Raw genomic sequence first — 25,507 nt, 5'->3', positions numbered from 1 at the left:
ATCTGTCAGGCAGGGAGGAAGTGGTTGAGCGAGGGAACTGAAAAAGTTGAATCACTTGTGAAGAGGAAGGAGATTTATGTCAAGATGAGACATGAAGGCTCAGTTAGGGCGCTTGAGAGTTATAAGTTAGCTAGGAAGGACCTAAAGAGAGAGCTAAGAAGAGCAAGGAGGGGACATGAGAAGTATTTGGCAGGTAGGATCAAGGAAAATCCTAAAGCTTTCTATAGGTATGTCAGGAATAAAAGAATGACTAGTGTAAGATTAGGGCCAGTCAAGGACAGTAGTGGAAAGTTTTGCGTGGAGTCCAAAGAAATAGGAGAGGCACTAAATGAATATTTTTCGTCAGTATTCACACAGGAAAAAGACAATGTTGTCGAGAGAATACTGAGATACAGGCTATTAGACTAGATGGGATTGAGGTTCATAAGGAGGAGGTGTTAGCAATTCTGGAAAGTGTTAGCAATCCCAGGCTGGATGGGATTTACCCTAGGATTCTCTGGGAGGCTAGGGAGGGGATTACAGAGCCTTTGGCTTTGATCTTTAGGTCGTCATTGTCTACAGGAATAGTGTCAGAAGACTGGAGGATAGCGGCACGGTAGCACAGTGGGTTAGCACTGCTGCTTCACAGCTCCAGGGTCCTGGGTTTGATTCTCGGCTCGGGTCTGTGTGGAGTTTGCACATTCTCCTTGTGTCTGCATGGGTTTCCTCCGGGTACTCCTGTTTCCTCCCACAGTCCAAAGATGTGCGGGTTAGGTTGATTGGCCATGCTAAGAAATTGCCCCTTAGTGTCCAGGGTAGTGGAAGTTAGAGGGATTAGTGGGTATAATATGTAGGGATATGGGGGTAGGGCCTGGGTGGGATTGTGTTCGGTGCAGACTCGATGGGCCGAAGGGCCTCTTTCTGCACTGTAGGGTTCTATGGTTCTTAATCTCAAATGTTATCCCCTTGTTCGAGGGGGGGAGTAGACAGCATCCTGGAAATTATAGACCGGTGAGCCTTACTTCTGTTGTGAGCAAAGTTTTGGAAAGAATTATAAGAGATAGGATTTATAATTATCTAGAAAGGAATAATTTGATTAGGGATAGTCAACACGGTTTTGTGAAGGGTAGGTTGTACCTCACAAACCTTATTGAGTTCTTTGAGAAGGTGACCAAAGAGGGGGATAAGGGTAACACAGTTGATGTGGTGTATATGGATTTCAGTAAAGTGTTTGATAAGGTTCCCCATGGTAAGCTATTGCAGAAGATATGGAGTCATGGGATTACAAAGAACAAAGAACAAAAACAGCCCGGGAAACAGGCCCTTTGGCCCAACGAGCCCATGCTGTTATCTTAATACCACCAGTCCCCCACTCCACCCATGACCCTTGTCTAATGTTTTATGGCCATCCACATTGAGGGAAACTAATTTAGGGACAATCCTGCCAATCAGCCTAACAGCACATCTTTGGGGTGTGGGAGGAAACTGGAGCACCCGGAGAAAACCCACGCAAGCACGGGGAGAATGCGCAAACTCCCGCAGACAGTGGCCCAAATCCATGTGTCTGCACAGCAAACAGTGAGCTGTCGTCTTGCCCAGTATCTGGTCCAGTTTAGGCACACACTAACGACATGAAGCACTAGACCAATCTCGAACAACCAAGAGCAGCCCAAGTACGACCCATCGCGTGTATGCCCCTCGTTGGACAACAAGGCGGACCAACTTAAAACCTGTGAATGAAAAGAGGAAAAAAACATTATTGTTGTACCATATCCATTTGCCTTACCAGGGATGCCCCAATGCTAATGACCCTTATTTAAAACAATCTCCTATATCCACCCATCTCCAACCCAGTCATGTGCCTGTCTAAGTTACTCTTAAATGACTCTAGCGTGTTTGCCTCCACCACCTTACTTGGCAGAGCATTCCATACCCCACTACCCTCTGTGTGAAAAACCTCCCTCTAATATCTGTGTTATACCTCTCCCCCCTCACCTTAAGTCCATGGCCCCTTGTCCTATGTGTCTCTATTATAGGAAATAGCTTACCTCTGTTTACTCTATCTATACCCTTCATAATCTTATATACCTCTATTAGATCCCCCCTCAGTCGGCATCTTTCAAGGGAAAAGAGCCCCAATTTCTTCAATCTTTCCTCATACCCCAGTCCTTCCATACCAGGCAACATCCTGGTAAACCTCCTCTGCACTCTCTCCAGAGTCTCCACGTTCTTCCGGTAGTAAGGCGACCAGAACTGGACGCAGTACTCTAAATGCGGTCTAACCAACGTTCTGTACAACTGCAACATTAGACTCCAGCTCTTATATTCTATACCCCTTCCTATAAAGGCTAACATACCATAGGCTTTCTTCACCACACTCTCCACTTGCACTGCCACCTTCAAAGACTTGTGCACTTGCACCCCCAGGTCTCGCTGCGACTCTATACTCCTTACGGGCTTACCCTTTATCATATAACTCCCCCCTACATTATTCCGGCCAAAATGCATCACCTCACATTTATCCGGATTAAACTCCATTTGCCACGTATCTGCCCAATCAACCAGCCTATCAATATCCTGCTGTATTGCCAGACACTGCTCCTCACTGCCTGCCAATCCAGCCATCTTAGTGTCATCAGCAAATGCTGATCACACCACCTACTCCCTCTTCCAAATCATTTATATACACTACAAAGAGAAGAGGTCCCAGTACTGAGTATTGAGGGTTTGGATCAGAAACTGGCTAGCTGATAGAAGACAGAGGGTGGTGGTTGATGGGAAATGCTCATCCTGGAGTTCAGTACACCAGTGGTATGCCACAAGGATCTGTTTTGGGACCACTGCTGTTTGTCATTTTTATAAATGACCTGGATGAGGGCGTAGGAAGATGGGTTAGTAAATTTACAGATGACACTAAAGTTGGTGAAGTTGTGGACAGTGTGGAAGGATGTTGCAGGTTACAGAGGGACGTAGATAAGCTACAGAGCTGGGCTGAGAGGTGGCAAATGGAGTTTAATGCGGAGAAGTGTGAACTAATTCACTTTGGAAGGAGTAACAGGAATACAAAGTACTGGGCTAATGGTAAGTTACTTGGTAGCGTGGTTGAGCAGAGAGATCTCGGTGTCCATGTGCATAGATCCCTGAAAGTTGGCACCCAGGTTGATAAGGTTGTTAAGAAGGCGTACGGTGTGTTAGCTTTTATTGGTAGAGGGATTGAATTTCGGAGCCACGAGGTCATGTTGCAGCTGTCCAAAACGCTGGTGCGGCCGCACTTGGAGTATTGCGTACAGCTCTGATTGCCGCATTGTAAGAAGGATATGGAAGCATTGGAAAGGGTGCAGAGGAGATTTACCAGGATGTTGCCTGGTATGGTGGGAAGGTCTTATAACGAAAGGCTGAGGGACCTGAGGCTGTTTTCGTTAGAGAGGAAGAAGGTTAAGAGGTGACCTAATAGAGGCATGTAAGATGATGAGAGAATTAGACAGGATGGACAGTGTGAACCTTTTCCTTTGGATGGAGATGGCTAACACGAGGGAACATAGCTTTAAATTGAAGGATGATAGATATAGGACAGATGTCAGAGGTAAGTTCTTTACTCAGAGAGTAGTAAGTACTGGATTCACCAACATTAAGGGCATTTAAATGATCATTGGATAAACATATGGATGATATTGGAAGAGTATAGGTTAGATGGGCATTAGATTGGTTTCACAGATTGGCGCAACTCCGAGGGCCGAAGGGCCTGTACTGCGCTGTAATGCTTTATGTTCTATGTTACAGAGATAGGGAGGGATGCATGGGCTGGAGGAGTTTACAGACGCAGGGAGGCTTTTTGGGGTAGCAGGAAGTTGCAGAGATATTGAGCATTGTAGGGGCTAGAGGATGTTACAGAGATAGCAAGGGTTGCAGGTATTGGAGGAGGTTACAGGGATCAATCATAGAAACCCTACAGTACAGAAAGAGGCCATTTGGCCCATCGAGTCTGCACCGACCACAATCCCACCCAGGCCCTACTCCCATATCCCGACACATTTACCCGCTAATCCCTTTAACCTATGCATCTCAGGCCACTAAGAGGCAATGTTAGCATGGCCAATCAACCTAACCGCACATCTTTGGACTTTGGATAGGGAGGGGTGCAGAGGCTGGAGGAGGTTACAGAGATAGAGAGGTTTGTAGGTGTTGGAGAACGTTACTGAGATAGGGAGGGGCTGTATGGACTGGTGGAGGTTACAGGGATAGGGAGATGTGTAGGAGCTTAAGGAGGTTACAGAGATAGGGAGGATTGTTGGCCCGGAGGAGGTTACAGAGGTACGTAGTGTTGTCTGGGCTGGAGGAGGTTTCAGATCCAGGGAGGGTTGTTGGTGCTGGAGGAGGTTTCAGAGATATGGGGGATTGTTGGTCTGGAGGAGTTCGCAGAGATAGGATGCGCCATTGGGCAGGAGGAGGTTACACAGTAGGGAGGGCTGTTGGGCTGGAGGAGATCACAGAGATAGAGAAGATTGTTGGCCTCAAGGAGCTTTCAGAGATAGCTAGGGTTGTAGGTTTTGGAGGAATTTACAGGGATAGGGAGGGGTGCAGAAGCTCGAAGAGATTATAGAGACAGGGAGGGTTGTATGGGTACATAAAACATAGAACACTACAGCACATACAGGCCCTTCGGCCCACAAGTTGCGCCGATCACATCTATACCTACCAAGCCATAGAACTATCTGTAACTTCCAATGCCATTAGATCCCATATACTCATCCAGAAGTCTTTTAAAAGACCCCAGCGAGTTCGCCTCTACCACCACCGACGGCAGCCAATTCCACTCACTCACCACCCTCTGAGTGAAAAACTTACCCCTGACATCTCCTCTGTACTTGCTCCCCCGCACCTTAAACCTGTGTCCTCTCGTAGCGACCATTTCAGCCCGGGGAAATAGCCTCTGAGAATCCACCCTATCTATTCCTCTCAACATTTTATAAACCTCTATCAGGTCGCCTCTCAACCTTCGTCTCTCCACGGAGAAGAGACCTAGCTCCCTCAACCTATCTTCATAAGGCATGCCTCCCAATCCAGGCAACATCCTTGTAAATCTCCTCTGCACCCTTTCAATAGCTTCCACGTCCTTCCTGTAGTGAGGTGACCAGAACTGCGCACAGTACTCCAAGTGGGGTCTGAGAAGGGTCTTATAAAGTTGCAGCATTACCTCCCGACTCCTAAACTCAATCCCTCGATTAATGAAGGCCAGTACACCATACGCCTTCTTGACCACATCCTCCACCTGCGAGGCCGATTTAAGAGTCCTACGGACCCAGACCCCAAGATCCTTCTGCTCTTCAACACACCTCAGACTCCTACCCTTGATATTGTACTCCTGCATCCCATTGGTCCTGCCAAAATGGACCGCTACACATTTATCCACGTTGAAGTCCATGTGCCACTTCTCCGCCCAGTCTTGCATCCTATCTATGTCACGCTGCAACTTCTGACATCCCTCCAGACCATCCACAACACCACCAACCTTTGTATTGTCGGCGAACTTACTAACCCATCCCTCCACTTCCTCATCCAGGTCATTTATGAAAATGACAAACAGCAAGGGTCCTAGAACAGATCCCTGGGGCACTCCACTGGTGACCGACCTCCATGCAGAAAAAGACCCATCCACAACCACTCTCTGCCTTCTGCAGGCAAGCCAGTTCTGGATCCACAAGGCCAAAGCCCCTTGGATCCCATGCGCTCTCACCTTCTGAAGAAGTCTTGCATGGGGGACCTGATCAAACACCTTGCTGAAGTCCACGTAAACCACGTCCACCACTCCTCCTTTGTCAATGTGTTCAGTGACATTTTCAAAGAACTCAACTAGGCTCGTAAGGCACGACCTGCCCTTGACAAAGCTGTGCTGACTATTTCTGATCATACTAAACTTCTCTAAACGCTCATAAATCTTGTCCCTCAGAAGCGTCTCCATCAGCTTACCAACCACTGAGGTCAGACTCACCTGTCGGTAATTTCCCGGGCTATCCCTGTTCCCTTTCTTGAAAATAGGAACCACATCCGCAATCCTGCAATCCTCCGGAACCTCTCCCGTCTCCATCGATGGGTAGCAGGAGGTTACTGAGATACGGAGGGTTATAGGGGCTGGAGGAGGCTACAGAGATAGGAGGGGTGTAGGGACTGGAGGAGGTTACAGAGATAGAAAGGGGTGTAGGGACTGGAGGAGATTTTAGCGATATGGAGGGGTGTAGAGGCTGGGGGAGGTTACAGAGATAGGGAGGGGTGCAAGAGCTGGAGGAGGTTACAGAGTTGGGAAGGGTGTGGGGGTGAGGAGGTTACAGTGATAGGAAGGGGTGTAGGAGCTGGAGGAGGTTTCAGAGGTGGGGAGAGTTGTAGGGGCTAGAGGAGGGTAACGGAGTTAGCGAGGGTTTTAAGTGTTGTTGGAGGTTACAGTGTTAGAGATGTGTGTAGAGGCTGGAGAACGTTTCAGAGATAGGGAGGGGAAAAGGGGCTGGAGGAGGTTTCAGACTTAGTGAGGAGGTGTGTGTTGGAGGGGGTTGCAGATATAGGTAGGAGTGTAGGTAGTCGAGGGACATGGAGTTGGGGGTAGGGTGTTAGCGTGGATAGAGGATTGGTTGTCAAATAGGAGGCAGAGAGTGGGGGTTAATGGGTGCTATTTGGATTGGCGGATGGTGACTAGTGGAGTGCCCCAGGGGTCGGTGCTGGGGCCTCAGCTTTTTACCATTTATATAGATGATCTGGAGGAGGGAACCGAGTGTAGGGTGTCGAAATTTGCTGATGACACCAAGATTGGGGGAACGGCAAATTGTGCGGAGGGTGTGGAGAGTCTGCAGAAGGATCTAGATAGGCTGGGTGAATGGGCCAGGAAATGGCAAATGGAATTTAATGTTGGCAAGTGTGAGGTGGTCCACTTTGGTAGGAAGAATGGTAGGAAGGACTATTACTTACGGGGCGAAAAACTGCAGCAGGTGACGGTGCAGAGGGACCTCGGGGTCCTTGTGCATGAGGCACAAAAACCCAGCTTGCAGGTGCAGCCGGTGGTCAGGAAGGCGAATGGGATGCTGGCCTTCATAGCGAAGGGGATTGAATATAAAAGTAGGGAGGTCTTGCTGCAGCTGTATAGGGCATTGGTGAGGCCGCAACTGGAGTACTGTGTGCATTTTTGGGCGCCGCACCTGCGCAAAGATATTTTGGCCTTGGAGGGAGTGCAGAGGAGGTTTACTAGGCTGATACCGGAGTTGAGGGGGTTGAGCTATGAGGAGAGGCTGAATAAACTGGGCTTGTACTCGTTAGAGTTTAGAAGAATGAGGGGAGATCTCATTGAGACGTATAAGATGATGAATGGGATGGATAGGATAGAGGTGGAAAGACTCTTCCCGCTCAAAAAAGACAATAGGACTCGGGGGCACAGCCTCAAGATAAAAGGGGGGCGGTTTAGAACGGAGTTGAGGAGGAACTTCTTCACTCAAAGGGTGGTGAATCTCTGGAATTCTCTGCCCGTTGAAGTGGTGGAGGCTGCCTCGCTAAATATTTTTAAGACGCGGGTTGATGGGTTTTTGATAGGAGAGGGGATTAAGGGTTATGGGGAGAGGGCGGGAAAGTGGAACTGAGCAGCGACAGATCAGCCATGATCTTATTGAATGGCGGGGCAGGCTCGAAGGGCTGGATGGCCTACTCCTGCTCCTATTTCTTATGTTCTTATGTTCTTAGGGATTGAAGGAGGCTATAGTGAGAGATAGAGAAGGTTGTATGGGCTGGAGGAGGTTAGAAATAGGGCGGAGTGCAGGGGTTGGAGGAGGTTACAGAGATAGGAAGCATTGGAGGAGGTAAAAGACTGAGGAAGCGCTGTAGGTGTTGGAGGAGTTTACAGAGATACGGAGGGTTGTTGGGTTGGAGGAAGAGACAGAGATGGGGAGGGTTGTCTGTAATGGAGGAGGTTTTAGAGATAGGGAGATTTGTTAGGCTGGAGGAGGTTTCAGAGATAAGGAGGGCCATTGGGCTTTAGGAGTTTACAGAGATAGGATGGGATGTATGGACTGGTAGAGGTTACAGAGGTAGGGAGAGGTGTCGTAGCTTGAGGACATTGCAGAGATAGGGAGGGTCATAGGTTACGGAGGTAGGGATTGTTGTTGGGCTGGAGGAGGTTTCAGAGAAAGGGAGGGGCTGTATGGGCTCGAGGGGGTTACAAGGAGGGTTGTTGGGCTGGAGGAGGTTTCAGAGAAAGGGAGGGGCTGTATGGGCTGGAGGGGGTTACAAGGAGGGTTGTTGGGCTGGAGGAGGTTACAGAGATAGGGAGGGTTGTTGGGCTGGAGGAGGTTACAGAGATAGGGAGGGTTGTTGGGCTGGAGGAGGTTACAGAGATAGGGAGGGTTGTTGGGCTGGAGGAGGTTATAGAGATAGGGAGGGTTGTTGGGCTGGAGGAAGTTACAGAGATAGGGAGGGTTGTTGGGCTGGAGGAGGTTACAGAGATAGGGAGGGTTGTTGGGCTGGAGGAGGTTACAGAGATAGGGAGGGTTGTTGGGCTGGAGGAGGTTACAGAGATAGGGAGGGTTGTTGGGCTGGAGGAGGAGACAGAGATAGGGAGGGTTGTTGGGCTGGAGGAGGTTACAGAGATAGGGAGGGTTGTTGGGCTGGAGGAGGAGACAGAGATAGGGAGGGTTGTCTATGCTCAGGAAGGTTTTAGAAATAGAACATAGAACATAGAACATAGAACATTACAGCGCAGAACAGGCCCTTCGGCCCACGATGTTGCGCCGACCAGTTACAAAAACAATGACCCACTAGCCTATACCAATCCCTTTTCGTCCATAAACCTATCCACAGATCTCTTAAACGCCCCCAAACTAGACGCATTTACAACTGCAGCAGGCAGGGCATTCCAATCCCTCACCACCCGCTGGGTAAAGAACCTACCCCTGACATCCGTCCTGTAGCTACCCCCCCTTAATTTAAAGCCATGCCCCCTCGTGCTAGCTTTCTCCATCCGAGGAAAAAGGCTATCACTATCCACCCTATCTAAACCTCTAATCATCTTATATGTTTCAATAAGATCCCCTCTTAGCCGCCTTCTTCCCAACGAAAACAACCCTAAATCCCTCAGTCTCTCCTCATAGGACCTCCCCACCATACCAGGCAACATCCTAGTAAACCTCCTCTGCACCCTCTCCAACGCCTCCACATCCTTCTTGTAATGCGGGGACCAGAACTGCACACAGTACTCCAAGTGCGGCCGCACTGGAGTAGTGTACAGTTGCAACATTACACTGCGACTCCTAAATTCAATCCCCCACTCCTAAATTCAATAGGGAGGGTTGTTGGGCTAGAGGAGGTTACAGAGATAGGGAGGGTTGTTGGGCTGGAGGAGGTTACAGAGATAGGGAGGGTTGTTGTCCTGGAAGAAGTTTTAGAGATAGGGAAGGTTGTATGCATTGGAGGAGATTACAGAGATAGGGATGATCATTGGGCTGGAGGAGGTTTAAGATATAGGGAGGGCCATTGGGCTGGAAGAGTTTAAGAGAAAGGGAGAGCTGTAGCACCTAGGGGAGGTTACAGAGATAGGGAGGGTTGTTGGGCTGGAGGAGGTTTCAGAGACAGGAAAGGGTGTAGGAGCTGGAGGAAGTTACAGAGACAGGGAAAATTGTAGGTGTTGGAGGAGGTTACAGGGATAGGGGTATGGGGTGGAGGAGGTTTCAGAGATAGTGAGGAGGTAGATGTTGGAAGGGGTTGCAGATATGGTGAGGGATGTCGGGGTTGGAGGAGGTTACACAATGGGATAGGGAGGGTTGTATAGAGGAGCTTAGAAATAGAGAGGATTGCAGGGGCTGGAGGAGGTTACAGAGCTAGGGAGGGGCTGAATGGGCTGGTGGAGGTTGCAAGGATAGGCGGGTTGTTGGGTTGGAGAAGGTTTTAGAGATAAGGAGGGTTATCTTTGCTGGAGAGGTTTCAGAGATAGGGAGGTGTATATGAACTGGAGGAGGTTACAGAGATAGGAAGGGATGTGGGGCTGGAGGAGGTTACACAAATAAGGAGGGTTGTTGGGCTCCAAGGAGGTTTCAATGATAGCAAAGGTTTTGGCGTTGGAGGAGGTTACAGGGATTGGGGGGGTGCAGGGGCTAGAGGAGGTTACAGAGATAGGGAATATTGTTGGGCTCCAAGGAGGTTTCAATGATAGCGAAGGTTTTTGTGTTGGAGGAGGTTACAGGGATGTGGGGGTGCAGGGGCTAGAGGAGGTTACAGAGATAGGGACGGGCTGTATTGGCTGGAGGAGGTTTCAGAGATAAGGAGCGATGTAGGAACTCGAGGAGGTTACAGAGATATGGAAGGTTGTACGTGTTGGAGAAGGTAACAGAGATAAGGAGGCTTGTCTATGCTGGAGAGTTTTCAGAGATAGGGAGGGTTGTTGGGCTGGAGGAGGTTTCAGAGATGTGGAGGGTTGTTGGGCTGGAGGAGGTTTCAGAGATGTGGAGGGTTGTTGGGCTGGAGGAGGTTTCAGAGCTAGGAAGGGGTACATGGGCTGGAGGAGGTTATTGAGATAGGGACAGTTGTGGGGCTGGAGGAAGTTTCAGAGGTAGTGAGGGCTTTGGTGTTGGAGGAGGTTACAGGAATGGAGTAGTGCAGGGATTGGAGGAGGTTACAGAGATAGGGTGAGGTATAGGGGCTGGAGGAGGTTTTAGAGATAGTGAGGAGGTAGGTGTTGGAGGGGGTTGCAGATGTAGTGAGGGGTGTCGAGGTTGGAGGAGATTACACAGAGAGTGAGACAGGCAGTGTTGTATACTGGAGGAGGTTAGAGTTTTAGAGTTTTAAATACTCCAATTTAGAGTATTGTGTACAGTTTTGGTCACCTAGTTACAGGAAGGATGTAAATAAGGTTGAAAGAATGCAGAGAAGGTTCACAAGGATGTTGCTGGGACTTGAGAAGCTGAGTTACAGAGAGAGATTGAATAGGTTAGGACTTTATTCCCTGGAGAATGAGGGGAGATTTGATAGAGGTGCATAAGATTTTGATGGGTATAGATAGAGTGAATGCAAGCAGCTTTCTCCACTGAAGCTAGGGGAGAAAAGAAACAGAGGGCAAGGGTTAAGGGTGAAGAGGGAAAAGTTTAAAGGGAATATTAAGGGGGGATTCTTCACACAGAGAGTGGTGGGAGTGTGGAATGAGCTGCCGGATAAAGTGGTAAATGCGGGGTCACTTTTAACATTTAAGAAAAACTTGGACGGGTTCATGGATGAGAGGGTGTGGAGGGATATGGTCCAAGTGCAGGTCAGTGGGACGAGGCAAAAAATGGTTCGGCACAGACAAGAAGGGCCAAAAGGCCTGTTTCTGAGCTGTAATTTTCTATGGAGATTTCAGAGATAGGGAGGGTTGTATGCATTGGAGGAGGTGACAGAGAAGGGAGGGTTGTAGTGTTGTAGTGTTGGGATATAGAGGCTGGTGGAGGAGGTTACAGGGATAGGGAGGGTTGTTGGAATGTTGGATGAGGTTACAGAGATCAGGAGGGTTGTTAGGCTGGAGGAGGTTTCACAGATAAGGAGCATTGCAGGGGCTAGGAGTTTACAGAGATAAGGAGGGGCTGCAGCGGCTGGTGGAGGTTGCAGGGATAGGAAGGTTGTTGGCCTGGAGGAAGTTACAGAGTGAGAGAGGGTTATCTAGGGTGGAGGATAGTTCAGGGATAGGTAGGATTATCTGTGCTGGAGGAGGTTCCAGACATAGGGAGAGTTGATGGGCTGGAGGAGGTTTCAAAGGGAGGGTTGTACGTGCTGGAGGAGCTAACAAAGATAGGGAGGGTTGTCTGGGCTGGATGAGATTTTAATGCCAGGGAGGGTTGTCAGTGCTGGAGGAATTTTCAGAGATGAGGAGGTTACAGAGACTGGGAGCATTGTAGGGATGACAGGAGGAGCTTACCAAGATAGGGAGGGTTGTTGGGCTGGAGGAGGTTACAGAGGTAGCGAGTGTTGTTGGTGTTGGAGGAGGTTACAGGGATAGAGAAGGATGCAGTGTCTGGAGGAGATAGGGAGAGGTATAGGGCTGGAGGAGGTTTCAGAGTTAATGACGAGGTAGGTGTTGGAGGGGGTTGCTGTTAGAGGGAAGGGTGTAGGGGTTGGAGGAAGTTACAGAGAGAGATAGGGAGGGTTGTATGGGCTGGAGGAAATTAGAAATGGGGGGATTGTCAGGTTTAGAGGAGGTTACAGAGATAGGAAATGTTGTAGGTGTTGGAGCAGGTTACACAGATAGGGAGGGTTTTTGGGCTGGAGGAAGTTTGAGAGATAGGGAGGATTGCAGGGACTGGAGGAGGTTACAGAGACAGGGAGGGGCTATATGGGCTGGTGGAGGCTGCAGGGATCGGAGAGTTGTTGGCCTGGAGGAAGTTTCAAAGATAGGGAGGGTTGCCTGTGCTGGAGGAGGTTTCAGAGGGAGGGTTGTATGTGTTGGAGGATGTTACAGGTATAGAAAAGGTTGCAGGTGTTGGAGGTGGTTACAGAGATAGGAAGTGGTGCAACATCTCGAGCAGATTACTGAAATCAGGAGGAGTATTGGGTCTGGAGGATGTTTTAGAGCTGGGAGGGGTGTGGAGGCTGGAGGAGGTTACAGAGACAGTGAGGGGTGTAGGAGCTGGAGGAGGTTGCACAGATAGGGAAGGATGTAGAAGTTACAGAGATAGGGAGGGTTGTAGTGGCTGGAGGAGGTTTGAAAGATGGAGATAGTTGTCGGTGTTGGAGGAGGTTACAGAGATAGGGAGGGATATAGCAGCTGGATGAGGTTCCAAGGATAGGGAGGGTTGTTGCAGTAGCAGGAGGTTACAGAGATGTGGAGGGGTGCATAGGCTGGAGGAGGTTACAGAGATAGTGAGGGGATAGGTGTTGGTGGAGGTTACAGATATAGGGAGGGGTGTAAGGGTTGGAGAAGGTTACAGAGAGAGATAAGGAGAGTTGAATGGGCTGGAGAAGGTTTGAAATAGGGAGAAGTGTCAGGTTGGACGAGGTTACAGAGATTGGGAGGGTTGTAGGTGTTGGAGGAGGTTACAGAGATAGGGAGGGGCTGTATGGGCTGTTGTAGGTTAGAGGGTTAGGAGAGTTGTTGGCCTGGAGGAGGTTACAGAGATAGGGAAGGTTATCTGTGCTGGAGGAGGTTCCAGATAGAGGGAGAGTTGTTGGGCTGGAGGAGGTTTCAGAGAGAGGGTTGTATGTGTTGGAGGAGGTTATAAAGATAGGGAGGGTTGTCTGGGCTGGACGAGGTTTCAATGCCAGGGAGGGTTGTCTGCACTGGAGGAGTTTTCAGAGATAGGGAGGGTTGTTGGGCAGGAGGAGATTTCAGAGAAAGGGAGGGGTATTGGGGCTGGAGGAGGTTTTAGTGATATGGAGCGGGGTAGGGGCTGGGGGAGGTTACAGAGACAGTGAGGGATGTAGGAGCTGGAGAGGTTACAGAAATAGGGAGGGGCGTAGGAGCTTGAGGAGGTTATAGAGATAGGGAAGGTTGTTGGGCTTGAGGAGGTTACAGAGATAGCAAGGGTTGTAGGTGTTGGAAGAGGTTACAGGGATATGAAGGGGTGCAGAGACTGGAGGAGGTTACAGAGACAGTGAGGGATGTAGGAGCTGGAGAGGTTACAGAAATAGGGAGGGGCGTAGGAGCTTGAGGAGGTTATAGAGATAGGGAAGGTTGTTGGGCTTAAGGAGGTTACAGAGATAGCAAGGGTTGTAGGTGTTGGAGGAAGTTACAGGGATATGGAGGGGTGCAGAGACTGGAGGAGGTTACAGAGATAGGGAGGATTATTGGGATGGAGGATGTTTCAGATAAAGGAATGAGTGCAGGGGCTGGAGGAGGTCATAGAGATGGGGAGGGCCTGTATGGGCTGGTGGAGGTTACAAGGATAGGTGTGTTGTTGGCCCAGAGGAGGTTAGAGAGATAGCGAGGGTTGTAGGTGTTGGAGGAGGTTACAGGGATAGGAAGGTGTGCAGAGGCTAGAGAAGGTTACAGAGATAGGGAGGGATATGGGAGCTGGAGGAAGTTTCAGAGGTAGTGAGGAGGTAGGTGTTGGTGAGGGTTGCAGACATAGTGAGAGGGATAGGGGTTGGAGGAGTTTACATAGAACATAGAACATTACAGCGCGGAACAGGCCCTTCGGCCCACAATGTTGCGCCGACCAGTCTTATTTTTTAAAAAAAACATTGACCCACTAATCTAAACCAATCCCTTTTCGTCCATAAACCTATCCACCAATCTCTTAAACGCCCCCAAACTAGGCGCATTTACAACTGCAGCAGGCAGGGCATTCCAGTCCCTCACCACCCTCTGGGTAAAGAACCTGCCCCTGACATCCGTCCTATAACTACCCCCCATTAATTTAAAGCCATGCCCCCTCGTGCTAGATTTCTCCATCCGAGGAAACAGGCTATCACCATCCACCCTATCTAAACCTCTAATCATCTTATATGTTTCTATAAGATCTCCTCTTAGCCGCCTTCTTTCCAGTGAAAACAACCCCAAATCCCTCAGTCTCTCCTCATAGGACCTCCCCTGCATACCAGGCAACATCCTGGTAAACCTCCTCTGCACCCTCTCCAAAGCCTCCACATCCTTCCTGTAATGTGGGGACCAGAACTGCACACAGTACTCCAAGTGCGGCCGCACCAGAGTTGTGTACAGTTGCAACATGACGCTGCGACTCCTAAATTCAATCCCCCTACCAATAAACGCCAAGACACCGTACGCCTTCTTAACAACCTTATCTACTTGATTCCCAACTTTCAGGGATCTATGTACACATACACCTAGATCCCTCTGCTCCTCCACTCTATTCAAAGTCCTCCCGTTAGCCCTATACTCAACACATCTGTTATTCCTACCAAAATGGATTACCTCACACTTCTCCGCATTAAACTCCATCCGCCACCTCGCGGCCCAGCTCTGCAACCTGTCCAAGTCACCCTGCAAACTTCGACACCCTTCCTCACAATCTACCACACCTCCGACTTTGGTGTCATCAGCAAACTTACTAATCCACCCAACTATACCCTCATCCAGATCATTAATAAAGATTACAAACAGCAGTGGCCCCAAAACAGATCCCTGAGGCACACCACTCGTAACCGAACTCCATGATGAATAATTACCATCAACCACCACCCTCTGTCTCCTATCTGCTAACCAATTCCTGATCCAAGTACCTAAATTACCACCAATCCCATACATCTGCATTTTCTGCAGAAGCATACCATGGTGAACCTTATCAAACGCCTTACTAAAATCCATATATACCACATCTACTGCCTTACCCCTATCCACCTCTTTGGTCACCTTCTCAAAGAACTCAATAAGGTTAGTAAGGCACGACCTTCCCGCTACAAAACCAGAAGAAGAGAAGAAGAGGGAGTGTTGTTGTGCTGGAGGAGGTTTGAGAGATAGGGAGGGGCTGAATGGGCTGGTGGAAGTTGCAGAGATAGGGAGGGGATGTATGGGCTGGTGGTTGCAGGGATAGGAGTGTTGTTGGCCAGGAGGAGATTATTAGAGATAGGGAGGGTTGTCTGTGCTGGAGAGGTTTCAGAGATAGGGAATGGTATATGGGCTTGAGGATGTTGTAGAGATAGGGAGAGTTGTTGGGCTGGAGGAGGTTATAGAGATAGGGAGGATTGTTGGACTGGAGGAGGTTATAGCGATAACGAGGGCTCGAGGGGTTGGAGGAGGTTACAGAGATATGGAGGGGTGTACGGGCTGCAGGATGTTTTGGAGGTAATGAGGAGGTAGGTGTTGGAGAGTGTTGCAGATATAATGTGGGGTGTAGGGGTTGGAGGAGGGTACAGAGAGAGATAGGGAGGGTTATTGGGCTGGAGGAGGTTTGAGAGATAGGGAGGGGCTGTATGGGCTGGTGAAAGTTGCAGGGATAGGAGGGTTATCTGTGTTGGAGGAGGTTGTTGGCTGGAGGAGATTTAGAGATAGGGAGGAGGTAGATGTTAAACGGGTGTACGGGTTGGAGGAAGTTACGGAGAGAGATAGCGAGGGTTGTATGGGCTGGAGGAAGTTAGAAATAGGGAGGAGTGTAAGGGTTGGAGGAGGTTACAGATATAGGAAGTGTTGTAGGAGGTTACAGAGATAGGGAGGATTGTAGGTGTTGGAGGAGGTTACAGAGATAGGGAGGGTTGTTGGTCTGGAGGAGGTTTCAGACACAGGGAGGATTGCAGGGGCTGGAGGAGGTTACAGAGATAGGGAGGGGCTCTGTGGGCTGGTGGAGGCTGCAGAGATAGGAGGGTTATTGGCCTGAGGAGGTTTCAGAGATGGGGAGGAGTACATGGGCTGGAGGAGGTTATAGAAATAGGGAGGGTTGTTGGGCTGGAGGAGGTTACAGAAATAACGAGGGTTGTAGGTATTGGAGGAGGTTACAGGGATAGGAAGGGGTGTAGGAGCTCGAGAAGGGTACAGAGATAGGGAGGGGTGTAGGGGCTGGAGGAGGTTACAGAGATAGGGAGGGGCTGCATGGGCTGGTGGAGGTTACAGAGACAGGAGTGTTGTTGGATTGGAGGAGGATTAAGAGATAGTGAGAGTTGTTAGGCTGGAGGATAGTTAAGAGATCGGGAGGGCCGTCGGGCTGGAGGAGGCTGCAGAGATAGGGAAGGCTGTAGGAGCTTGAGGACTTTACAGAGATAACGAGGGTTGTTGGGCTCGAGGAGGTTTCAGAGTTAGGGAGAACTGTTGGGCTGGAGGAGGTTACAGAAATAAGGAGTGTTTTTCGGTGAAGGAGGTTTCAGAGATATGGAGGGCAGCCGTTGGGTTGGAGCAGGGTACAGAGATAGTGGGGGGTGTAGGAGCTCGAGGAGGTTACAGATACAGAGAGGGTTGTTGGGTTGGAGGAGGTTACAGAGATAGGGAGGGGGGCTGATGAGGGTTTGGTGAATGTGTGGGGAGTTTGCTCTCATATATTACATGGATTGGGGTGTTTTTGGGAACTGGTTTTGTTGGTTGTTTCCCATGGGAATGCTGATGGGAGTTGGCAGGAAGTTTACCCGTTGTTCTGGCTTACACCTGTCTTCTCTGTCTCCACTCTGGTGGCTCGCCTCCGGAACATTCTGCACAGTTTGCCGTGATGCAGTTTTCCCACATTATCATGAAGGAGTTTAATTTTGAGGAGTATGAGAGGTCCAAGAGGAACGAGATGCTGGTGTCCCACATCCAACAGCTTTCTGGAGATACGTACACGCCGAGTGCCATCAAAAAACTGGTGTAAGTTCAGTGGGAAAATGTCATTCCCACAACATCCATCCCAGAGATCAATCCAGAGCGGGAGAGAGTGCAGATATCACAGAGACATTGCAGAAACTGAGATTGGGCTGCTTTGAACAGAGAATGTTTTGGGCGAGACTGAATTGATCTGTTCAAAGTCCGCAAGTGTTCGATCAAGTAAATCAGGAGAAGATGATTAAATAGGAACTTTCAAAGGTCAGCACAGTGACACAGTGGTTAGAACTGCTGACTTACAGTGCCAGGGTTTGTTTGAATCATGGCTTGGGTCACTGTCTGTCTGGAGTTTGCACATTCTCCCCATATCTGCTCCAGTTTCCTCCCACAGTCCAAAGATGTGTGGGGTAGGTGGCTTGGCCATGCTAAATAAGGGAAGCCAGCTCGGGTAAATGCATGGGGGAGAGGACCTGGGTGGGATTCTGGTCAGTGCAGACACAATGGTCTCCTCTTGCACTGTAGGATTCTGATTCTATGAAATGGAAGAGATTTGTGGAAGTGAAAGTTCACAGTGAGATTGGACAAGGGCAGATGGGGAAAGGGAATGGGATGGCATGATTTCGACATGTTGGGTGTGTGGGCAAGTCAATGGCAGATTTGGATAATTTGGATAAATGTGAGGTCATTTGCTTCGGAAACAAAAACAAGAAGGCAGATGACTTCTGAATGGCTGTTAATTGGAAGAGGGGAGTGTGCAGTGGGACCTGGGTGTCCTTGTGCACCAGTTGCTGAGGGTAAGCATGCAGGTGCAGCAGGCGGCAAAGAAGGCAGATGGCATGTTGGCCTTCATTGTGAGAGGTTTCAGGTACAGCAGCAGGGATATGTTGTTGCAATTATACAGGGCCTTGGTGACTCCACACTTGGAATTTTTTATTTGGAATATTGTGTGCAGTTTTGGTCCCTTTTTCTGAGGAACGATGTCCTTGCTCTGGAAGGAGTGCAGTGAAGGTTTACCAGGCTGATTCCGAGGATGGCGGGACTGATGTATGAGGAGAGATTGACCAGGTTAGGATTGCTTTCACTGGAGTTCAGATGAATTAGCTGCAGGGGAACCAGAGAGTAGGGCCAGTAAGTCACAGAGAAAGAGCAGGCAGGGTGTAGTTGCTAATCAACGAGGGTCTGGTGGACAGAAGTGCATTTATTCCAATGGGAGAAGTGTAACAGCTAAGGCAGATGAATAGAGCTTGGATTAGTACTAGGAATATTGTTGCCATTACAGAGGCTTGGTTAAGGGAAGGATAGGATTGGCAGCCTAAAGTTTCCAGGATACAATTGTTTTAGGCAGGATAGAGGGGGATGTAAAAAGGGTGGGGGAGTTGCACAAGTTGTTCAGGAGAATATCCCAGCTGTACTGTGGGAGGATACCTTGCAGGGCCCAGACAGCGAGGCAAGAGCTCAGGAATAGGAAAGGTGTAGTCACAACATTGGGGGTTTACTGTAAGGCTACCCAAATGCCAACGGAGATAGAATAGAATAGAATACTACAGTGCAGAAAGAGGCCCTTTGGCCCATCGAGTCTGCACCGAATACAATCCCACCCAGACCCTACCCCCATATCCCTACGTATTATACCCACTAATCCCTCTAACCTACATATCCCTCGACACTAAGGGGCAATTTCTTAGCATGGCCAATCAACCTAACCCGCACATCTTTGGACTGTGGGAGGAAACCCATGCAGACACGAGGAGAATGTGCAAACTCCACACAGACAGTGACCCGAGCCGGGAATCGAACCCAGGTCCCTAGAGCTGTGAAGCAGTAGTGCTAACCACTGTGCTACCATGCCACTCAGAGATAGAGGAAACAGATTTGTAGGCAGATTTTGGCAAGGTGTAAAAGTACAGGGTTGTTGTGGTGGGAGATTCTTAACTTCCAAATTGACTGGGACTCACTTAGTGCTGGGGTGCTGATGGAGCAGAATTTATAAGGAGCACCCAGGAGAGCTTCTTGAAACAGTATGTAGATAGTCCAACTAGGGAAGGGGCCATACTGAACCTGATATTGGGGAATGAGCTCGACCAGGTGGTCGACGTTTCAATAGGGGCGCAGTTTGGGAACAGTGACCACAATTCAGTAAACTTTAAGGTACTGATGGATAAAGATAAGTGTAGTCATCAAGCTGAGATGCTAAATTGGGGGAAGGCTCATTGCAACAATATTAGGCAGGACCTAAAGAATGTAGACTTGAGGCAGATGTCTGAGGGCAAATCAATATCTGGCATGTGGGAGGCTTTCAAGTGTATGTTGATAGGGATTCAGGACCGGCAGATTCCTGTAAGGATGGAAGATAAGTATGGTACATTTTGGGAACCTTGGGTAACAAGACATATTATGAGCCTAGTCAAAGAGAAAAATGAAGCATTTATCAAATCAAGGAGTCTAGGAACACATGAAGCAAGTGTCGAATACAAGGAAAGTGGAAAGAAACTTAAGCAAGGAGTAAGGAGGGCTAAAAGGGGTCATGAAAAAGTATTGGCCAGCAAGATTAAGAAAAATCCCAAGGCTTTTTATACATCTATAAAGAGCAAGAGGGTAGCCAGGAAGAAGGTTGGCCCACTCAAGACAATCTATGTGTGGAGCCAGAGAACATAAGAACATAAAAAATAGGAGCGGGAGTAGGCCATCTAACCCTTTGAACCTGCCCCGCCATTCAATAAGATCATGGCTGATCTGAAGTGGATCAGTTCCACTTTCCCGCTTTCTCCCCATAACCCTTAATTCCCTTGTCTATCAGAAACCTATCTACCCGTGACTTAAATATATTCAGCGAGGTAGCCTCCGCCACTTCAACGGGCAGAGAATTCCAGAGATTCACCACCCTTTGAGTGAAGAAGTTCCTCCTCAACTCCGTTCTAAACCGCCCCCCCGCTTTATCCTGAGGCTGTGCCCTCTAGTCCTGCTGTCCTTTCTGAGTGGGAAGAACCTCTCCACCTCCACCCTATCCATCCCTTTCACCATCTTATACGTCTCAATGAGATCTCCCCTCATTCTTCTAAACGCTAACGAGTACAAGCTTAGTTTATTCAGCCTCTCCTCATAGCTCAACCCCCTCATCTCCGGTATCAGCCTAGTGAACCTCCTCTGCACTCCCTCCAAGGCCAATATATTCTGCTGCAAGTGCGGCGACCAAAACTGCACACAGTACTCCAACTGCGGCCTCACCAGTGCCCTGTACAGTTGCAGCAAGACCTCCCTGCTTTTATATTCTATCCCCCTCGCTATAAAGGCCAGCATCCCATTCGCCTTCTTGATCACCTGCTGCAGCTGCAGACTGGGTTTTTGCGACTCGTGCACAAGGACCCCCAGGTCCCTCTGCACCGTAACATGCTGCAGCTTTTCACCTTTTAAATAATAATCCCTCCTACTATTATTTCTGCCAAAGTGGATAACCTCACACTTGCTAACATTATACTCCATCTGCCAGGTCCTTGCCCACTCACTCAGCCTATCCAGATCTCTTTGCAGGCTTTCCACACCCTCCACACAATTTGCTTTTCCACTCATCTTCATGTCATCAGCAAATTTCGTTACCCTACACTCAGCCCCCTCCTCCACATCATCTATGTAAATGGTAAACAGTTGAGGCCCCAGCACCGATCCCTGCGGCACTCCACTAGTCACCAACCGCCAACCAGACTAGCTCCCATTGATTCCAACTTTCTGCTTCCTATTAGACAGCCAATCCTCTATCCACGCTAACATCTTACCATTAACTCCGTGCGCCCTAACCTTCTGTAGCAACCTTTTGTGAGGCACCTTATCAAACACCTTTTGGAAATCTAAAAACACCACATCCACTGGCTCCCCTCTGTTTACTGCACTAGTCACATCCTCATAGAATTCCAATAAATTCGTTAAACATGACTTCCCCTTAACGAATCCGTGCTGTGTCTGCTCGATCAAACCATTCTTTTCTAGGTGCCTCACTATTTCTTCTTTGATGACAGATTCTAGCATTTTTCCAACTACAGACATTAAACTAACCAGCCTATAATTCCCTGCCTTTTGTCTGCTACCTTTTTTAAACAGCAGCGTAACATTAGCCGTTTTCCAGTCTTCCAGCACTTCCCCAGAGTCCAGCGAATTTTGATAAATAATTACTAAGGCATCCACTATCACCTCTGCCATTTCTTTCAGATCCGTCTACTTTAGGATAAAAATGGAAAGGGACGAGTGCCGGCCGAACGGGAGTGTGCTGAACTGGGGAAAGGCGAGCTATGGCAGGATTAGGAGGGAGCTGCAGGACACTGATTGGGAGGGACTGTTAGCTGGCAAGTCCACGGTTGGCAAGTGGGAGGCTTTTAAGGGCAAAATGAAATGGCTGCAGGGGAGGTATGTTCCAGTTAAGCGGAAGGATGGGAAAGGTAGGATTAGAGAGCCGTGGATTACAGGGGGTATTGAAGACTTGGTCAGGAAGAAGAGGGAGGCGTATGTTAGGTCAAAACGACTGGGTACGGAGAGTGCGCTGGAGGAATATAGAGAGAGTAGGAGGGAGCTAAAAAGAGGAATTAGAAGGGCAAAGAGAGGGCATGAAATGGCTTTGGCTGGTAGGATTAAGGAAAATCCGAAGGCATTTTATTCCTATATTAGGAGCAAGAGAGTAGTTAGAGGGAAAATTGGTCCTCTTAGGGACAAAAGTGGGGAGATATGTATTGAGTCGGAGGGAATGGGGGAGCTCCTGAATGAATACTTTGCGTCGGTATTCATGAAGGAGAGGGGTTCGGAATCGTGCGGTCTGTTAGAGGGAGCTGAGGATCAGCTGCAGGAAATATCTATTACGAGGGAGGAAGTGCTAGGGCTTTTAGGTAGCGTAAGGACGGATAAAGCTCTGGGGCCTGATGGTATTTATCCCAGGCTGCTTAGGGAGGTGAAAGATGAAATTGCTGGGCCTCTGGTGCAAATCTTTGTCTCTTCTTTGGACACAGGTGAGGTCCCAGAAGACTGGAGGGTAGCAAATGTGGTACCGCTGTTCAAAAAAGGTAGTAGGGATAACCCTGGAAATTATAGGCCGGTGAGTTTGACATCGGTGGTAGGGAAATTAATGGAAAAAGTACTTAGGGGTAGAATGTATGAGCATTTGGAGCTTTGCGGTCTGATTGAGGATACGCAACATGGCTTTGTTAGAGGGAGGTCTTGCCTTACGAATCTGGTGGAATTCTTTGTGGAGGTGACAAAAACGGTTGACGATGGGAGAGCCGTTGATGTCATCTGTATGGATTTCAGTAAGGCGTTTGACAAAGTCCCTCATGGTAGGCTGGTAGAAAAGGGTAAGGCGCATGGGATACGAGGTCAGGTAGCTAGGTGGATTGAGAACTGGCTGGGTAATAGGAGACAGGGGGTAGTTGTGGAGGGGACTTTGTCCGGCTGGAGGCCAGTGACCAGTGGTGTGCCGCAGGGCTCAGTACTGGGACCTCTCCTCTTTGTAGTCTACATAAATGACTTGGAAGAGAGCGTAGGTGGTGTGATCAGCAAGTTTGCTGATGACACCAAGATGGCAGGGTTGGCGGGTACCGAAGTGGATTGTGAGGCGATACAACAGGATATAGATAGGTTGCTGCATTGGGCAGATAGGTGGCAGATGGAATTTAATCCTGACAAATGCGAGGTGATGCATTTTGGAAGGAATAATGTGGAGAGGAGCTATGTGATTTAAGGTAGACAAATTAGGAGTATAGAAACACAGAGGGACCTGGGAGTGCAGGTTCACAAATCCATGAAGGTTGCGACACAAGTGGAGAATGTTGTCAGGAAGGTTTATGGAATGCTAGCCTTTATAGGAAGAGGTATAGAGTTTAAAAGCTGCCGTCTAATGCTTCAGTTGTATAGAACGTTGGTTAGACCGCATTTGGAGTACTGCGTCCAGTTCTGGTCACCTTACTACCGGAAGGACGTGGAGGCTCTGGAAAGGGTGCAGAGGAGGTTTACCAGGATGTTGCCTGGCATGGAGGGGCTGGGTTACAAGGAAAGGTTGGAGAAACTGGGACTGTTCTCCTTGGAAAGACGGAGATTGAGGGGGGACATGATAGAGGTATATAAGATACTGAAGGGAATAGACAGAGTCACTAGTCAGACACTGCTCCCTAGATTGGTTACAAATACAAGAGGACATGATTTAAGGGTGAGGGGGGAGAGGTATAATTTGGATATGAGAGGAAGGTTCTTTACGCAGAGAGTTGTGGGGGTATGGAACGCGCTACCGAGTAGGGTGGTGGAGGCGGGAACGTTGGACTCGTTTAAGGTTCAGTTAGATAGGCACATGAGTGAAACGAAGATGGAGGGTTATGGTAGGGGTTATTAAATAAGGGTTAGAACCTCGGGAGACACCGGAAAGGCAGGCTTGTGATTAACGTTTTTGTCTTTTTATTCCGCAGGAGGAGGTCCACCTCGTTGTCAAACGAGGGGCATGCACACGGTGGGTCGTGCGTGGGCTGCTCTTGGAGTTTCCGGGAGTGGCCTAGTACTTCGTGTCGGTGTGTGTGCTTGATCGTGGACCGGTAGACGGGCGCCGCAACAGCTCGGTGACTAGCACTGCTAGCTGTGCAGATACATGGATTTGGGCCTGTGTCTGTGGGAGTTTGTGCATTCTCCCTGTGGATGCGTGGGTTTCCTCCGGGCGCTCCGGTTTCCTCCCACACCCCAAAGATGTGCTCTTAGGCTGATTGGTTTTACCAAATTGACACTATTCTCCACTGAATCTGGCTAAGTCAGGGGTTCTATTTGTAGATACGCAGGGTAGAATAGGTGTAGGGCGATGCGGCGGCGCGGGCTTGTTGGGCCGAAGGGCCTGTTTCCCGTGCTGGGTTGTTCTTTGTTCTTTTTTTAACCCTGGGATGCATTCCATCCGGTCCTGGGGACTTGTCTACCTTCAGTCCCATTAGTCTATCAAGCACTACCTCTCTAGTGACAGTAATCACATTAAGGCCCTCATCTCCTACCTTCCTTCTATCTTTAATATCCGGCAAACTATTCGTGTCCTCCTCCGTGAAGACCGAGGCAAAAAACTTATTTAAAGCCTCAGCCATTTCCTCGTTACCCACCGCTAAATCCCCCCTCTCATCCTCTAAAGGTCCAACATTCACTCTAGCCAGTCTCCTCTTCTTTATATATTTGTAAAAACTTTTACTGTCATTTTCTATATTTAGAGCTAGTTTAGATCATAGTCTATCTTTCCTTTTTCTTTATCACCTTCTTAGTCATTCTTTGTTGATTTTTAAATCTTTCCCAATCTTCTAATCGCCCACTATTTTTAGCTGCTCTGAACGCATTAGCATCAGCTGAACGCATCCTCTGAACCACTTCAGAGGAAATGGGCGAGGTATTAAATGAATACTTTCCATCAGTATTCACCAAAAGAGAAGGACTTGGTGAATGATGAGTCTGGGAAAGGAAGTGTAGATAGCTTGAGTCATGTTGAGATAAAAAAGGAGGTATCCATTTGAGTGTCAGATGGTGACTGGGGTACCAGAGAGATCAGTACTTACATGATAGATCTAGGCATCTAAAAACTGACAATGTCCTTGAGTACAGTGAAAATAAGAAGGAACTTAAACGTGGAACTAGGAGGGCTGAAAGAGGCCGTGAAATATCTTTTGCAAATAGAGTCGAGGAGAATCCCAAGGCTTCTTATGCGTATACCGGGGCAAGAGGGTAACATGAGAAACTGTAGGCCCATTTAAAGACAATGGAGGGAAGTTATGCATGGAGTCACAGGAAGCACGTGAGATCCTTAATGAGTACGTTGTAATGGTATTCACCAAGGATAACAACATGATGAATGTTGAGATCAGGGATCGGTGTGTGAATGCTCTAGAGAATGTCAGTATATTGAAGGAGGAAATGTTGAGTATTCTAAATTTCATTCAAATGCCCATGGCCAGGTGGGATCTATCCCAGGTTACTGTGGGAGGCAAGGGGAGAAATAGCTGGGGCCTTTACAGACATCTTCACATCCTCTTTGACCACAGGCGAGGTTCCAGAGGACTGGAGAATAGCCAATGTTATTCCCTTGTTTCCAAAAGGAAGTGGGATAATCCAGCAAATTATCGGTCGATGAGCCTGATATCAGTGGTAGGGAAGGTTTTGGAGAAGATACTGAGGGACAGGATATATACACATTTGGTGGAAAATGGACTAGTTAGTGACAGGCAGCATGGTTTTGTATGGAGAAGGTCATGTCTCCCAACTTGATTGACTTTTTTGAAGAGGTTGATGAGGGAAGGGTTGGGGTGTGGTTTATATGGACTTCAGTGAGGTGTTTGACAAAGTTCCATGTGGCAAACTGGTACAAAAAATAAA

The 25,507-nt window shown here is 48.7% G+C and overlaps 1 protein-coding gene across 1 annotated transcript in view; it reads left to right on the top strand.

Moving 5' to 3' along the window:
• LOC145339065 (integrin alpha-M-like) overlaps positions 1-25,507 on the top strand; it is a gene marked incomplete at its 3' end in the record, with an annotated part of 165,647 nt that overhangs the window by 89,236 nt on the left and 50,904 nt on the right. The window contains exon 7 of the mRNA XM_080183486.1: positions 17,049-17,194. Within this exon, the coding sequence (XP_080039612.1) occupies positions 17,049-17,194 (146 nt within the window). The remainder of the gene's footprint in view (positions 1-17,048; positions 17,195-25,507) is intronic.

This window comes from Carcharhinus amblyrhynchos, unplaced genomic scaffold, assembly GCF_965287045.1.
Source record: "Carcharhinus amblyrhynchos unplaced genomic scaffold, sCarAmb.v2.hapA chromosome_305, whole genome shotgun sequence".
Taxonomy (NCBI): domain Eukaryota; kingdom Metazoa; phylum Chordata; class Chondrichthyes; order Carcharhiniformes; family Carcharhinidae; genus Carcharhinus; species Carcharhinus amblyrhynchos.
The sequence above is the reverse complement of the archived record's forward strand: the minus strand, read 5'-3'. Positions and strand labels throughout refer to the sequence as shown.